This window comes from Gymnogyps californianus, chromosome Z, assembly GCF_018139145.2.
Source record: "Gymnogyps californianus isolate 813 chromosome Z, ASM1813914v2, whole genome shotgun sequence".
Taxonomy (NCBI): Eukaryota; Metazoa; Chordata; class Aves; order Accipitriformes; family Cathartidae; genus Gymnogyps; species Gymnogyps californianus.
In genome coordinates, this window is record NC_059500.1 from 45,476,762 (window position 1) to 45,495,453 (window position 18,692).

The 18,692-nt window shown below is 37.5% G+C and overlaps 1 protein-coding gene across 1 annotated transcript in view; it reads right to left on the reverse strand.

The window, feature by feature from the left end:
- Nucleotides 1–18,692, reverse strand: part of LOC127027754 (uncharacterized) — a 37,286-nt gene that overhangs the window by 12,348 nt on the left and 6,246 nt on the right. Inside the window, exon 2 of the mRNA XM_050913593.1 lies at nt 2,903–3,103. Coding sequence (XP_050769550.1) covers nt 2,903–3,103 — 201 coding nt within the window. The remainder of the gene's footprint in view (nt 1–2,902; nt 3,104–18,692) is intronic.

Here is an 18,692-nt window from a genome sequence, read left to right on the forward strand (position 1 = left end):
TTTGCTATATAAAGATACCTCTTTCTAAAGCTCTGTTTTCACTCCATCCAATCAGGGAATTCAGAAATGACCACTTGTTTATATTCATCCCAAGCTTGTGCAGCCATGAGTTTCCCTCACCATCTGTTAACAAAATTCAGGTGCTAAAATCAGGTGAAAATCATTGTAGTTCTCTGAATTCTCTTGATTCACTAATTCATTGCATTTAAATGTGGTACTGTCATAGTTTAACCCCAGTCAGCAACTGAGCACTATGCAGCCGCTTCCCCTCCCCCTCCCAGTGGGGTGAGGAGGAGAAGGAAAGGAAAAAAAAAAGTAAAACTCATGGGTTGAGATAAGAACAGTTTAATAACTAAAGTAAAATACAATACTAACAATAGTAATAATAAAATATAATAATAGTAATGAAAAGGAATAAAACAAAAAAAAGGGGGGGGGGGAGAAAAAAAAACAGTGATGCACAATGCAATTGCTCACCACCTGCTGACCGGTGCCCAGTTAGTTCCTGAGCCATGATCTGCGCCTTCCAGCCCACTCCCCCCAGTTTTATATACTGGAAATTTGGGGATCAAACCTGTGACCTTTTTGCATTATTAGCACCATGCTCTAACCAACTGAGCTAACCACTGGGCATGATGTTCCATAGTATGGAATATCCCTCTGGCTAGTTCAGGTCAGCTGCCCCGGCTATGCTCCCTCCCAGCTTCTTGCACACCTGCTTGCTGGCAGAGCATGGGAAACTGAAAAATCCTTGACTTAGGATAAGCGCTACTTAGCAACAACTAAAACATCAGCATGTTATCAACAACATTCTCACACTAAATCCAAAACACAGCACTGTACCAGCTACTAAGAAGAGAGTTAACTCTGTCCCAGCCGAAACCAGGACAGGTAAGCACTAATTCTGTTGTGACCAAAAGAGTTTTAAATGAGTAAAAGGGATACAAAAGAATAACAGATTGGGAAGTCATTGAGAGCTACAAGCGTAAGAGGGATGTAACACTTGTTTGAGACTTGAATGGTTCCACCTGATCCTGAAAATAGAGATATATTGAATCCAAAGGCTGTACGCCAGACTTGTTTCTCATCTTCTGTAAAAATCTTTTCAAAATGTAATTTTCAAAAACTACAAAACAAACTGGATTTTGCCCAGTATCTTTGAAAGTAAGTGTGTGTGTGTGTGTAGGGGTGGGGATGGATCGCATTGTTAGATGAGCTATATCTGACCCAGGTTTATTAATGAGCACTCTGGATGCATGTAACGCTCCTGCTGAGAGAAAACCAAGCCACAACACCCAACATGAGCAACTTCTTCAAGAGTCCTGGTGTGAAAGGGAGAACTGTGTCTGAAAGAAGTCTTCTGGCTCTTTGAATTGGTTGAAACAATTACCAGAAATTAAGAATTTTTGTCCACTGGGGAAATCCAATTGTATAGCTGCCTTTTCTGAGCTCCTGAAGCAATATTAATTTACTTGCATCGTGCAGTGATTTTCGACAACCAAATATCTGTCTCTTCACATTGCTTTTATTGGACATATTGTAACAGAATGTACTGTTTTAAAATATTGTCTATCCAGCTACTAGATGGAATCATCAGATCCTATTCCCATACAGCCATCAAGTCTTGTTTTTCAAAAGTCAGTTTCGATGATTTATAAAATACGTAACTAAATAAATGTGTTGAGAAGAGTACCCTTAGCTCAAGTTATTCTTCTTTCTGAATTCATTATTTTCATCACTATACATTACATACATACATAAATATATCAGCTTTTGTTCTGTGAATTATGTTAGTGAAGAACGCATGTTAAATTCTGTGTAGAATAGCTACTTCTTAAAGGACCTCTCACTTCTACATCCTTTTGGTTCATATTTGGCTTTCTTTCCACCACCTTGGAGACTATTTGAAGCCACAGTTATTCTTGAAAAAGCCCTCCACTTCACATAATCCTACTTCGGGCAAAATTAACCACTGGAGCATCAGTGCTTGCAGGCCAAGAGTGTAGGTTCTATCTTTCTGTGTAGGATAAAGATTCATCTTAAACCCTTAATGGAAAACAGACGTACAGATATTGTTTCCTACTGGAAAAAATGCATATCAGCTGCTGAAATGACTGCAAAGTTCCCCTCCAGTCTGTAGCAGTTCATTGGGAAGAAAGATATTTGAAACTCCTACAAGTTAATTCATGAATGCTAAAAATCAGTCTACACATCTTCTCTTTAACTTAGCATGTGACTCCCAAAACTACCGAATATACCCTTTCACACCACTCTTGTGAGTTAACTCATGCAGAACTCTGTGGTATGGCAGTTCTTTCCTTTTTTTTCCAATGCCATCAGTCAGACTGGGTCTCAAAAGGCATTCAAACCACCACAGTACCTTGCAGTTTAATCCCTTTAGAATGTAAGCTTCCTCAAACCAGAAGTCTCCTTTCTCATTTTACAACTAGAATCAAAGCATATGGCACAGGCTAGGCAGCCACATTGCTGTTTCTGAATAATTGCAACTGTATTTTTTGACAGTTTTTAGAGAGTCTGGTAGGTTGCATACCTTGTTTTAGAAGTTACAGATACAGAACTCATAATAAACTTAGTCTTGTTCTGCTGGGTTTGGTTTTAATGAGTATAAAGCCAACAGGCATCTCTTGCACATGAGGAGCTTGAGGACCACTTCCATTATCTATATGCTGAATCATGACAGGAACTCTCCCAGTTAGTCCATACTCATATTCATCCATATTCAAGCTATATCAGCACTGATGATGCAACATGGACTATAATGCTTATGCAGTTCTGCTTCTGTGAGATTACAATATGGTAATGGGGTACCAATCTGCCCTTTTGTGGAAAACAATGAAGTACACTCTCATTCTGAACACCTGAGGCACAAAGTACTACTTACCCTCCTCAGGTGTGTCTTCAATCATAACACTTTTAATCACATGTGAAGGATGTTCTTGTATCTCCTCTGAATAATCAATAACGCTGCCTGGTAGAGGAACAGATGAGTGAATGGTGGTCTGTGGTTTAGTTTCACGATCAATTCTTACTGAATCTTCAGGGACTTGAGGGCCTGCAGGCATAACTGTTCGCACCCATGCTTCTGGAAAAACAAGCAAGTAATTGTTTTTAATAAAATACTAGGAAAAGGTACTCAGTTGAGAGGCTTGAGAACAGATATCATCAAACAAGATGAGATTTGTAAGATCATACCCCAAAATGACTTTAAGATAAAAATAATACAAACTATCAGCCAATTTAGAAGTAAACCTGGATGAGTTTCTGAGGCACTGATCAGAGCAAACCCATAGTTTTGGGTCTTTTCTTTCTGTCACATTTGAAATCTAACATGATTTGATGCTTTAATCTTGGTTTGACTGTCAGATTTAGCTGAATTGGCAAACACATCAAGGTCCATGAAATAAAGTTTCTAGGATTCACCATCTACCCTGAATAAGACCTGCCAAGTCTCATGCAGCTTCTACCCAAAAGCACATCTCAAACACATTCCTCCATGTGTAACTCTTGGACAACTTTGGTCTCTGGATCTCTTTAAGATGTCTGTTCTCTTGTTATAATCAATTTCCACTGTGTCCCCACAAACAGTTTTTCTATTTGCTGAATTTCAAATAAACCAAAAACATCTGTTAGCGGAAAGTCTTCCTTTTTTTTTTTCACCTTGCCAGCCTCATAACTTCCATAGAGAAAGACACTGCTTTCCAGCTCTTCAAGGTATATGGAACAGCTAGACATAAACTCCCATATGAGGAAGAAAATAAATACTTGGTTATGAACCTGGAATACAAAAGATAGGCTTTTCAGGAAGCAATCAGAGCACATGCACAGGAATTAAAATCTCGGTGGCTATAAGTTCAGCAACTGAACTCATGTCATGACAGAGTTTCCAGCTATCTTGCTATGGGTCTCACCATTGGTACTTGCTCACTGCCTGTCAACATTGCACTAAAAAGCCTAAAGCCTTTAAAAAATTGGCTTATGCACACTGAGAAGGCCTTAAAATTACACTTCCAGAAGTAACAGAGGTCATCAAGAATTATGATGTTGGCAAAGTAATTACTGAAAGCAATGTGGACTGGTTGAAGTTGTATATATCTAATGAAGCTGACAGAACGTTTTCATATGGCAGATTGAGAAATGCAGCTTGAGCAGGGATTGTGCTTTCTAAGGATAAAAGGTCCTCACCTGACCTTCTCAGCTAGAAAGGATAATAACATTCATGGCAAAGCTCAATACTCCATTCTTTCATAATGTTCTCTTTAAAGTGCTCCTGAGTTCCTTTCACGTAGAAAAAAAAAATCATAAAGTATTTAATTACCTTCTTTCTTGCCTGGGTGCTTTTCTTTTCAGAATGGAATCTATTGTGGGTGACTACAGAACACTGAAATACAGCACACCAGAGCAGTTGTTAAAAATACTACTCACTACTCCATCTCGCAAAGAGCTGCTCAGATTGCCATTTTACCCTCATGCCTCAGCGTATCCTGTAATGACTGCAGCTCTCCATTTTATACAGAAGGTGTAGCTTAAACTCGGATTCACCTGTAGCCTGCACAGCAGACTCCAATGCCAACAGACTTTTAATTTTATTTTTAGTGCTTTATCAGGGTAAATAAGTAGTTATTCCTCTCTTCGTATTTCCTTTCTTCATTATGCATAAGTGGTAGAAATTAAGACCTTTTTGAGACAGGAAAACACTTTATCACTGTTGACCAAAATTCCTAGGGAGAAAACTTTTGTCTCTCAGGGCTTATTACAAGGTTTTATCACTTTCCCTAGACAGACTAAGTTCAGCAGTGAATTTCTTGCTCCTCTGCTATTTTCTCTCCTTAATTACCTTCGCACTTCTAGAGAATCCTACAGGATTTTCATCAATAACGAAAAAGAAACAGCCTTTGTTTTATTCTGTTAGAGATATATTTTTTTGCTGGTGATTTTGAGCCACCAAAACCTCAAGATAATTGTATAATGTTTCAGTTTAATATATTTAATAACAATAATTTCACTATAACAAGCATCAAGCTGGTTTCAGTAATCCTTCCCTCCCAGCATCACCACAGTTGGGAACTTTTTTTATATTTTCCCAATCAATTTGCTCAGTAGCACTACACAAAGAAATAGCACAAGAATATGTTCCTATATAGATACCAGCTTCTGTTGTGGTTTAACTCCAGCTGACAGCTAAGCCCCATCCAGCCGCTTGCTCACTCCCCTCCAGTGCAATGGGTGAGAGAATCGGAAGGGTAAAAGTGAGAAAACTCATGGGCTGAGATGAAGTCAGCTTAATAGGTAAAGCAAAGCTCTATGTGCAAGCAAAACCAAATAAGGAATTAATTAACTACTTCCCATTGGCAGGCAGATGTTTAGCCATTTCCAAGAAAGCAGGGCTTCATCACATGTAATGGTTACTTGGAAAGACAAATCTCACAACTCCAAAAGGCCCCGCTTCCTCCTCCTTTCTCTGAGCTTTTATTGCTGTGCATGATGTCATATGACATGGGATATCCCCTTGGTCAGTTGAGGTCAGCTGTCCCAGCTGTGTCCCTTTCCCAACTGCTTGTGACCCTCCAGCCTACTTGCTGGTGGGGCAGTGTGAGAAACAGAGAAGGCCTTGACACTGTGTAAGCACTGCTCAGCGATAACTAAAACATTGTGTAATTATCAACAGTGTTTTGGTCACAAATCCGTAGCACAATACAGGCTGCTGTGAAGAAAGTTAACTCTGTCCCAGCCAAAACCAGTACAGCTTCCAAGTAGTCTGAAATGCAGGTGATATTAGGCTGGGAGTTGAGAGAAAGCCTATTGAAGCTGGAAGGACAACAATGGTTTTCATCCAAGTTAAATGTAATAAGCACTTAAACTTATCTATGCAATAAGAAGGTTGAAGCATAAAAACTCTGTCCAGAAAACAAACTTACGTAAGCTCTAGTGCTGAGTAGGAAGGTTTGATGAAGGCTACATGCAAATACGGTATTGTTTGATGGTAGTCGCTACGAGAGAGAGACTGAGAAGCACTCTCACGCACACACAGAAGCACTGTCAGAAGAGTGAAGGCAGCACCAGAGAAATATGTATAAATATGTTTTAAGCTAAGATTAAAGATGAGAGCGGCTTTTGAGCATAGCATTTACTAGTAAGAGGCTTGTATCTGTAAAGAGAAAGCTGTCACATGTTTGATTCTACTGTGGTCGGGATACAAACAAGGATTTTTCACACTCCCTTTTAATAAATAAGATTACACTAGAAAGTCCCTTAATCTATCATCAGTTTCAGTTCTGTACTTCAAATAACAGTGATTTAGAAGGAAAGGACTAAACCTAATAAGTTTTTATGCTCTTCCATTCATGCAATCAGGATGTTACCTATTTTGACTGAGGCTGAAAGTCCTTCTTCCTTTATGGCCAGGATAACTGGCTTGCAATCTAATGGAAGTAATTCCCAGAAAACTTCATCTCATGATCAGAACTCAGTCTAAATGAAAGTACTTTCACAATTCAAGAAGGTACCTAGTGATGATAGATGACCTGCTTCATCTGTATAGTAAGAGTGCAGACAGTAATCAATAATACAATATCGGAAGTAGTTTGGAGTTTTATTTAACCTGCAGTCATTTCTTTATAGTATTTTAGACATAGTATAACTAGCTTTGGGGTTTGGAGTGGGGGACTGGATCTTTCTACATAACTACACTTTACCATCCCTTCCTTCCCTGAGATATTGTCTATTTCTGCCTAGCATTATTGAACATGTAAAAGGAAAGACTTATAATTTGAGAAATGGAGACAAACAGATTCCTTGGCGTACAACCTGAATAGATTTGTTTTCTGTTAAAAAGGTTTAATAGAATCCCCCATGGCAGGGGGGTTGAACTAGATGATCTTCACAAGTCCCTTCCAACTGAAACCATTCTAAGATTCTATGACTAATTTTGATGTCATCCTCACTTCCAAAAGTCGATCTCAATATGTTATTTCTTTTTAGCTTTAACTCCTTGATCAGACTGTTTCCATGTCCAAGACTATTTTTGAAATGTAGAGGGGTATCGTTTTTACATAAAAGTTTTAATTTTCATGTAAAGTTTTAGTTCCTCTGTCAACATAGGAACTTTCTTCATGTCTTCCATCCACAGAAATTTAGCACACAGCACTCTTGTCACTCATTCTCTCAAGTGTTAGCTGGTTGTTGTCCTGTGTGTACATACAACTGCTAAACATTTGATGAGAAACACAAAATGTTCTCACATTCATAATCCTCATAATCCTGAAGTGTAAACATGTGCTTTGTGCAGTCTGCACGGCAAACACGATCAACCATCCTCAATGCAGATCATCAATGCATAACCAGCTACCAAAGGAAGGAAAGCGAACAACTGTCTGTGGCTACAGCTCCACTGGGATGGTTAGGGGACCTAGATGGCAGGCTGTGTTGAGAACCATATCTGCTTGGTTGAAACGAAATCTTAATTTACACTTTAAACCGGATGCCTGGGAAGCACAGAGGGATTTTTCTTTTTTTTTTAAATTAAAAATCACAATTTAAGATAGGAGCAGTCAGTCTCCTAGTTTACAGCATGCTTGGTTTATAGGTAGGCCACTCCCTGCTGATATTTTATGCATAAGAATTAACAATGCACTTCAGATGCCGTTGTAGCTGAAAATGGCTGATCCCCTATCATGTTACTTCTGCACTGCTTCATGCCAACTCCAATAAAATTTACTGCTCTAACATCTAGAGGTATCCAGCATAAATTCTGAGGTCTGTCTCGTAGCTTTACCACATCCCACATGCTTCACCATTTAGCTACTTTTTTGCTATAATGACTTCTGTTTTATGCCTCGCACCAGTATATACTGCCTTGTGACAAGGGGTTATTTTCTTTTTATAGAAGTGGCCACTAGCAATTCTGAAAGATGGACAGAAAGAGAAGTATCCTCATAATACTTCTTAAAACAGGCAAACAAGATGGAAGAGGACCACTTATTTTGGGGAATTTAACTCCAAAGCCTCATAGTTCTTACCTTTTGTTTTCCCAGTGCCAGAGAATTTTTTCCCTAAAAAAATAAAGATATCAAAGCATGCCAGCATCAAAAAACATGATTCTATTATATCATTATTAAAATATTATTATTATATTGCATTCTAACGACACATTTTCGTCATGCTGTAAAAGTATTTGCATATTTTAATCTGCATTTTTAAGTGATCAAAACAAAGTAAAACATAAAAAATGTCATTACACTGCACTCTCAATTTCCTCTTTCCTCATTACTAATCCCTCCTGAAAACAGATGAGAGAAAAGACGAAGCAGATGTGCCATGTTGTGTGTTGTTACATAAAGAGAATGTTTCAGAGGATCTCAGAGCAAAGGCAACTGGTCTGGCACTTGTTTTCTTTGCAGTCATGAAATATTACTTCTGTTTTGCATCCTTAGTAGTAACTTAGTTGAAAGGTATAAATGCTGCTATTGTAGTTACAGGAATATTGTACCAAAAGGAAAAGACAATTTATGACAAGCAAGTTGTGCCTGATTTCTCTTGCTAGAGTAAAGGAATGGTATTGTTAATACAGAATTACAGGCAACAGTAGAGTTTTGCTACAGAATTTTAATTTCATATTGACTAATACTCAGCTTTTTTTGCCAGGAGCAACCTTCCAGCAGTGCTCAGCTATTGGATAAAACATACAGATTTAAACCTCAAAACTGTGTGTCCTGCAGAACTTCTAAGATAATAGCAATCGGTCCAAATGAAATACGAAAGAAAAATTGTAGTCCTTTCATTGTACCAAAAGTACAACCTGGATAACGCATACATCCACATGAATCCTGTATATTTACAATCTATTTTTTTCATTATAAGATCAAAATCTTCAAGATAACATTGACTAATATTCTGAAGAGGAGACCTTCATGTGTTGTGTCTCTTCCAGCAACCACTTCCTTTTGTGAGACAGAAGAAGGGAAAAAGATGGAAAAAAGATGGAAGATGGAGACCTTTTTTGACTGTATTGGGAATGTTTTCAATCTAGTCGCTGTCCTAAGGCAGTGTAACATAAATTCAGATTTATTTGCTCTAACTGTATCTAAACAGAAAGGGCAATGTGAAGGGCATAATTTCTGCCCAGAAAAGACTGATATCTGTTAAGACTAATTATTTCATAAATTTATTTTTTTTCCCTGTACAATAAATATCAAAACTAAGAATTTAGTATAAATTGCTCACAAAGTCCAAATACAATAATTAATATTATTTTATTTGTCCACATTAGCATCATCTCAGGATATACTCTTATCTTTTGAGAAAATTGCCATCAACACCAACTTAAATATTTATGAGCGCATCTTTATATCATCTGGTTTACTTTTCAGGAAATTCTTTCCTTTCTAGTCAGGAAAAATTAGCCTGTGACAAAAATTCTCATTCTCTGAGGGTAAGATATTTCCATTGCCTGTTGAATTGTGCAATATATTTAGAGAGTTCAAGAAAACCAGATGTGGATGGTAATCCAATCTTTACGTTTAACTCCAGGTTTATCTGTGAGTTTACTGAATGGAAAAGGGGTAGGACGTGATGACCAGTTCTGATACAATTACAGGCACATCAGAGCAATCCCCTCAAAATGCTCCTATGCTCAGAATCTCAATAACAATGGACATTTCACAGGATCAGACCTTGTGAAATAGGAGCTTCACACCCAGAAATGCTGCATGCCAACTTTATCACTGAAATAAGCTTTGATTCAAAAGCATAGAGGCTTTGGGGTCAGATAGTGTATATAAAGCTGGGAGGTCTGCGGTTTCCTTGAGGTAAGAGTAGCTGTAATTTGAGGCAACATGCACACAGTTAGTGCTCATGTAGTTACAATTTTTGTATTTTTAATGATCACAAGCAGTACGCAAAAAGCACTGGCAAGTGAAACATCATGTGGCGTCATTGCCCCGTAATACAAACACCTGAGCAGCAGCCATGAGAACCTGCCTCAGGCCTACGCATGTCTTGCATTATTGCAACTAGCTTCAGAAAATTTCATAGACAGATCTATGCTGCATCATAGTAAGGAAATTGGCACATGGGTAAGCAGCACAGCATGGAAAGTTTGAGCATGAGAAGCAATGCAGAAAGGGGTGCCATGGGGCTGAGCTTTCCTACGTGTTTGCTAATCCACTGAAGCATAACCTGATATTCAACTTCCTAATCTCCAGTGGAACAAGAAAATAAGTGCTTGCTTTAACTTTATGAGTAATGCACATTTTGGAGTAGGTATCTCTGGTGCTGATAACAATTTCTGTTCTAGGTCCACTCTGAACTCTGTTATGTGTTTAATGTCCCAATAACCCCATGCAAGATTCTGATTTTGACAAACTGACACTCTCCTTGCACATTTTCTGGTGAAAATTTTGTCAGAAGAGTTAGTTCTAAATTCACAGGTTTTTTACTGATTTCATTCTGGATCAGATACCAGAACTAATCAGAACAAGAATCACTGTTCCAACAGCCTAATGTGATTGTATCTAAATGACAGAAAAAAAACCCCACAAGTAAAGCAGCAGTAAAATATCTTTCTTTGGTCCCTGATTTTGGATCATTGGGAGGTTTTACTTAAATTTCCTAAAGAATTAAAAGTTTAGCAGTCAATATCCTGAGTAACTTAAATTCTCATTGACTTCAGTAGGAGCTGAATTAACGTAGTTGTCTTCTGGCATCTTATCTCTGAGATTCTTATGCAGCTGACCTTGTTGAATCCTGCAAAGTTTATGGGCAATTATTTCTTGAGTTCTGAAATTTGCTAACCACAAAGCAAAGAGGATTGTATTTTGAATTGGTTACTTCTACTGAATGTAGTATCAGTTTGAGACCTAAAAAAACCTCTTCTGTCTCCCTCGTCTCATCTTTGGAAGAGAAAAAGAAAAGTGATGCAAGGATTGTTTCTTTACTAGTATGTAATTAAGTTTAGTTTAATGGATTTACAAAATGGCAAAGCCCCATGAAAATTTCTCTGTTTTAGTTTTTGAAATATTAATATGGCTTGTTAACAGCAGTATGACATCTTCCTCTGTAAACTATTCTGAACTTTATAGATCAGTCACTTTTCTACAGCTGGAGTCACTGAATTGTTAGGTCTCAATCTAACCTTGGGCGAAGGTGCAGCCATGTATTTAACAGGTGTGTTATTTATAGTTTTAAGGCTACTGCAATGTTATTACCGATGTTCACATAGGTGGCAGGTATATTCATGTTCTGTCCCAAAACTACCTAGAGACCCACCTAGGTTGGCTAGTCAGAGCAAGTCGAGCATTTAGTCACTGAAACAGATACTATTTCATACAGTGTCATAATTTTCCACTCAAGCAGCACGGTGACTGCTAACACACAATTGTCTGACCATAATACACAAAGGTTTAGCTGGCACATGAAAACAATTGGGCCAGGGACTATTGTAGTATATGCTAAAGCCCTGGATGGAAAGACAAGTTACCCCATTAGTCTTCCAATCTCAAAGATACTTGGTCTATCACAATGCCAATGTGCCAGTCAGTGTCATTCTAAGGTCATGTCTGAAACTAGCTATTGGTATGACACAACTAGAGTCTACTCTTCCAAATGCTCTTTTCTCTTTCCCTCTCACCCACACATTGAAATATAAAAAGAGGATGGTTGAGAATTTGCGTGGACTCCTGGACTTAAAGTAGGACAGAATAGATTAGCTTTATAAAAAAGCTAGTCCAGTATCAGTAATGTTCCAAAAGTCAGATATGTGCTGTTGGCTCAGCCACACTACATCCAGTCTAAGGGACAAGAGACCTCAAATCCACAGTCCTGTTTTTGTGGCCTATCAAAGGTTTCCAGTCTGGTCTAAGATGGTGCTCCCAGCTCCACATGTGTTATACCTGCAATTAGAGCAAACAGGCACTACAGTTTAGCTGCTGAAAGGAGTGATTCAGACCATCAGCCAAGTGGGACAGCTTGACATCTTTTTCTCAGGCTGTGCTTCAATGGGTTATATCTTATTGCTTAAAAAGTATGGTGGATAATTAATAAAACACCACACCTCCATTACAGTGGTGTCATATGCCTTTTAATAGTTTTCTAATCATTTGGTGTGTGCAAATGTTTGCAAATTAAAAAAGCTAATGTTACCTGTTTTGCTTTGGCTTTTAGCAGCAGGAGAAACAGAATTCTTCTTCTTCTTCTTCCACAACCAAGATTGTGATGACAGGGGAATACTTTCTTCAGAACAGGAATATTGGTCTAAATAAAAGTGCAAAAAACCCCCCCCAAAACCAGGAACAGAAACCCCCCCCACCAAATCACTTATTATGAAAAAGCAATTCTTATTCCAGTGGTTAGTGGAGCTTTTTGTTATTTAAAAAAAAACCAAAACAACAACAAAAATATATTCAGTTAATATGCATAGTACAGATAGCAATGCTTCTAAGACAATTTAGGAAAGATCATCAGGCACTCCTATTTATCATGTGTTATAGTAAAAGGAAAAAGTCACACTCTCTAGTATTTAAAGCAGATTATTTAAAGAAAATCTCCATAGAGACAGATTAAAATAAGTCATTTTATTCTGATAAAGCATGTTCATGTTCTGCATATGGTCAAGAAAAAATTAGTGTTGTAACCTCACATGGAGCTTTTATATCTTTGGGCCAGTTTTAATATAATGTCTCAGTATTCAGTCCACAGTGTGGGATGTTTTACATGGAGTATTGCCAGCTACAGCATTAATTAATTTAATGCCTTTCAGATGAAAAAAATCACTATAGAAATTCTCAGGATATTAGGGATTAAGAGTCTTCTCACAGATGTATAGGGCTGCTCCTCCAGAGATTCCCTGCACAGCAAATTCTAATGAATCTTCGTACTTTAATGCTAACTGCAATACCAACATTGTATGTTAAATGTCATATAAGACACAGGGAAACAGCTAAAACAATCCTGCGCTCTTAAAATCAGACTGAGCTTTCCTTGGCTTCTGGTTACACTTAGAACCAATCCAGACCAGCTCTGATAATGGGGCTCTCAGAGTCTCTGTAAATCATCAGATATGTAATTCATTCAAATTGCAAGTTTTGCAAGCATGTTACATGGCTGGGAACTGCTGGAACACAAGGCACAGCTTATTCTACTGAGAGGTGCTCCAGACATCAAAGAAAGGATGCTGTCAAGGGGTGGAGAAACCAGCCACATTTGTATGATATCTTTCCTTGATTCTGCAAATGCAGTATTTAAATCAATAATGCACACAGTTAAATATTCATGCATCTCACTATACGAGTATAATAAATCCCACACAGATTAATTTCTCTATGCAATAAACAGACATTTCAAGGCTATGGCAGAAAAACAAGATAGAAAAGCAAGAATATCTTTGCGTCTGTTTCTTGTTAAGCGTATTTAACAGTCATCGTGTGTCTTGTTGTATGACCCATTGTATGTCAAGGTATAGCACACTGCAATTTTCATCAAAATGGCAAAATAGTGGAGTGACTTTTAGCATTCACAGCAATTTCTCAAACCTCGCCAGGGCAGGAATTTGTTGAAATCTGTGATCTGTGAGGAGCAGTTGGGGCAAATTAACTTAGTGCTTGGTTTGGGCCCCACCCCTGTGTTGTGAGTAATACCACTAATTTTACCCACTCATTTTTAGGGACGTAGCAGTATCTCACAAAAAAGGTTGTCTGCAATGACAGAAGAATATATATAATATATAAAACAAATGTTCTTTTAATAACTTTGTATAGAGGGGCTGTCTGAGAGCAAGCTTCTTTATTGCTCCTTGTTACAGGACTGTTCTACTGATGCACAGACTCTCTGCTATTCAGTACTATCCATAATGCAAGTGCATACACTAAGCTTTCTTATAAGCTGAATGGAGCCTGTCCTACCCTCTGTGCTGTGATGCAAGACAAGGAAGGGCAGTGAAAGAGAGGACTTTCAGGGTTTGGTGGGAGTGTCTTTAAAGTATGGTTCAATAGAAGAGCCATAGTGAAAGAGAAGAAGACTGCTTCTTCGACTTGGGCAGACGTACAGTGTTTCCCCCTTTATTATGTGGAAAATGAAGTATGAAACTTGATGTGGATAACGAATAACTGTTCTCCAAATGCTCTGAACAAATGGGCACTGATAATCCAGACCACACTGTTTCTCCCTGTTGCTTACGAAAAAGTGGAAATTGTAATTTTTATTGCTGATGATGATCACTCATCCAAGCAGCCAAGTAACAGAATGTAGTTGCAATATTCAGCATAGCTGAGTGGTTGGAAATGGGCCTTTTGGGGCCTCTTCTCTTGTTTGTGGATGGAATAGTAGCTGCCTCTCCTATTTACCTACAGGCTGGACGGTCTTAGTAGTCTGGTCTTTCTTTCTCATTGACCACTGCATCACATTGATATCAGCTTATTCTATGATATTTAAGCCTGCATTTATAGCAATGATTGCTGTTATATGAATTCAGCCCTTGTATTGTTAATATGAAGGTTCATCCTCTGAGAAGGGCACCTTTTATAACTCTATCTCATCCCCTGAAAGTAACTTAACAATGAACTCTGACAGTATTTTACAGGTAGAGGTTTGTTTACATTGTTACAAGCTACAACTCAGATGTTTTCCAGATGAAAATGCATTATGCAAACGTTTTCTTCTTATTCATTCTGGTCAAACCACATTTTTTTTCTGACATTCTCAGGTTACACTGCCTTAAGCAACAGCCTTGCCCAATGGCATTGCCTAACAGAGTTGACAATCAACGGTGTTGTTTAAATTGTTATTTTTAACGTCTGGTGTGAAAGAAGGTTACACAGTCAGTCAGTTGACTTCTTTTGACATTAAAAATCCTTCATTATCCTAATATAGTACATTGACATGAAGAAGAGCATATACAGAAGTTATCAACTACTGAGTTGTCGATTTGGAACAAAACTTCCATGTCAATAGTTAATATTACAGCTTGTTATCACAGACAGCAAGGCTTTTTCTTGCCATATTTTGTCAATGTTATCGTTATTTTCCTCTTGAAAATCAAAGTAAAGGCACATGTTTCATACTATAAGCCACAGAGATACTGGCAAAGATGAGAATCTAGATTTAACTTTCCTTGGAAAATTATGTGCGTTTGTATGTTTATTTGTAGGCACAGCTATTCCATTCATGTTGGTTAGACTTGATATTCCATGGTATTCCCAACCTTTGCTCATTCATTAGTCAGCTGCCTGAGAATACAAACAGATCACAATGCCCCACTAATAAGTGCTATTCACCTCTAAATCAGCCATAGCAATCTTCCTTTAATTTTAATGTTTAGTAATGCATTTAAATTTTAAGCATAATGCTTGAGAAGTATATTTGACATCTCAGAAAAAACTACTTTTACTAATATGTGTGGGAAGGGTTCAAACATGTTAATCAATATTAGGTAAGAGCAGACTGTTCCCTCATGATTTATGTACAGGATCTGCAAGTTGCATAGAAAAAGCCACAGATCTTCCTCATCTTTCCCTCACACAGCTTTTCAGCAGCCTGCTCCCTAAGGTGGGGCATGGCAAACTATCCTGCTTTTATTATAGGCTTTGCATAACTGTTCATTTATTCTTTAATTACACACCCTTGAAAAGCACTCACAGAATCTGGCCTTCTGCTTTCACTTATCTAAACCCCTAAATGCATACGCAATAAAAGTCTCAAACTAAAACTGACTGTAGATGTTGAATATTTTGATTTTTGAGGCTTTGGTTACCTGCTAGCCCCCAAATACGGCCACCTCAGGGTGTGTATCAAAAAAAATGAAGTTTGAACACTCACAATAGTATCTTGTAAGAGATATTCTATTAAAAAAAAAAATTTTAATAGTACAGTTGCAATTTAATGACAATTTTAAGATGTCACAGTTAGGATACATGTTATGTCTGTGGAAAATCTAGTAGGAAAACCACAAAATTTGGCAATATACAATTTTTATCCTTTTGTTGTGGCATTATGTTCTCTTGTTTGAGGCAGAATCCTCTGGTAAAATCACTTGCCTTGCAAACGATTTTTTCCAGCAAACAGGAGTTAAGATTGCAGGGAAGAAATAAGCAGCAGGGACAGGAGAATTTGAGCAAAGGTCTAAGTTTTCAAAAAAATACTCCGAAATAAAATACATCATAGAAAAGAAAGTAGGACTACCTACTTAACCCATTTTTTATCACTGATCTAATATGTTGTTAAATGTCCTTTTAGTAAGCATGTTTTTTCCTTAAAGTCCAACTGAAACTCCCGCCCCTTAAATTTGAGTTCATTGCTTCTTGTCCTACAACCAAATTGAAGACTTTTGAGGACTTCTGAACTCGTTCTTCTGAGAAAGAACTTAAAGGTTCTTACATTAGACCACCAAACCCACTTTTCAGTCTTTCATCAGAAGTCATTTTCATTAGCCCTTTGATCATTCCCTTGTACAATTTTTCTTGTTCATTTTCTAACATTGTATTTCTTGAAATGACATACCTAAAGGGAGACACAGTACATAGACATGAGCACACATGGTCACTTGCCGTGGCTGAAATAATAGCCAATGATTTGTTGAGCTGTGGAAACTCAATCCTGTTTTTCTAAAAATTCACAAAATATTTGTAAATCCTGGAGTGGCTTTATTTAGAAGACCTTCATTTATCACACTTTTCTAAACATTTATGAAGACACGTACACAACTTTCCAACTAGTCACTAGCATTTGAACATACGTTTTCCTAGGTTAGCAAGACAGCTTTTGAAAAATAATTATCTGTATTCAAAACTACACTCATTCACTTGTGGATCTTTCTGCCACGTAAACAACTTAGCTCTTTTAGTACATCTTTCATATCAGTGGGTTCTTTTTTTTCTTGACTTTTGTTTACAGCTGAGAAGCTTAAAAATAGACGGTTATCCTCTTCACACTTTTCACTCAGCTTGTTTAAGGTAGTAGTGGCCTGGCTCCACCCTTCCACTCTCAACAACTGTGTGCCATAATATAACATACAGGAATATTTTTTTTTTAACTAAATAAATATTATGTCCTAAAAAATTACCTTCATCCATTGTAATCAGTCTGTTTCTCAGGGCCAGTGTTTCCACAGAGGTGAGAGTTAAGTTCTGGTATTTTCTGACAGCCTCCCTCACTGTGTACATAAATATTTAATCTGCAAAAATGCAAGAGCTTCACTAGGCAACAAGATACCTGCAGAAAGTAAAATGGGAGACAGGGATCAGGTTTCTTCTCACCGTGTCCCGTGGCTAGCAATGTCTGTTTTGCCAGGAGACCAAACTCACTAGATGAAACTCAAAGCTGTAGGCGACTTAACTATAACCGAAAAAAATACAGGCTGATGTTATATACCTGAAAGCACAAATACTCACAAGATTAGAAGGGTTTCATTAGAATATTTTACAAATGTCCACACTTCCTTGTTTCAGCTGAAAGAATGTGAAATATGATACTCTTGGTACATTTTCAGTAGTGGTGAAACTGGTAAAGATATAAGGGGTGTTTTATGCAATTTCAGCCTGAATTTCACATAAACCAAGTTATTAAATGCTTCCAGATGAAACTGTTATTACATTAGAGCAAAGTTTGCCCTGCTTTGGAGGATTGCTTCATGGAACTGTATTGCCGTCTCCCTTCTCTGCTAATTAAAGGTAAAAAACCTCATTTATCTTTGCCAATACCATTATGCTGAGACCAGTCTCAGCTAATCAGAGAGGCAGGTTGTTTTGAATTGTAGGTCAAATATGCTGTTCTCTTGCAATAAATCCAGGCACACAACTTGTGATATATTCCTATATTAATAGGAACAATACAGCAGCAGGAACTGGGAGAAGCAAGTACTACTCAGCAGTTGCAAAAGCAAATACAGAATAAACTGTTTGCAGGCTTGTATGATCCAGCTTAGGCAGGTGAGACCAGTGGCTCAGGATTTCTACTTCACTGCTATTGTTCTGCACCCCACCCTTATGTCAAAAAGGATTAAAAACAGGAGGTTGCCTTTAGACTGTAGTCCAAAAGGAAGGCTTTTGGTATCACTAACTCAACAAGCAGTTTCACTGTGGGTTTATAGGAAGCAGCTTCATTGGGAATCTTCTTCCAAATAATCCACAACTAATTAATTGGTATGACTAATTTCTCTAGTGTTCTATTTCGAATATATTATAGCTTCACTGGGATGTGAAGAATATAGCATGATATCGGACTTAGATAAAAGGCTTCTCTGAAAGAGTACTTTCCTTATATAAAATGAACTTTTTTGTGATTTTTCTTTTTATGAAAACAAAAATATAAAGGTGCACTTTTGTCATTTTTTCCCCCTCTTTTGCTTCTTACTACAGGGGGAAAAAAAGAAGAAAGAATGGAAAAGGAAAAAAAACAAGAGAAAAGCAACCATCTGAACAATTGAGGGCCTTTGATTTAAAAAAAAATTGCAATCTTATAAAAATAAAAACATTTTTGACAGATTATGTTTCCAAATTGTTTTACAGCAATAAAATCATGTATGACATAGAATTAGCACTGCAACTACTGCTAAAAAAAGGAAACTGGCAAAACAGAAAAAGACTTGACTCCAAGTTATATTTAACTATGGTGCTTTAGATTTCTACTTCCCTTTTCTAACATTCACTGTAATGTTTCTTGCTTTACTTAATCTTTCAAGAGGTGTG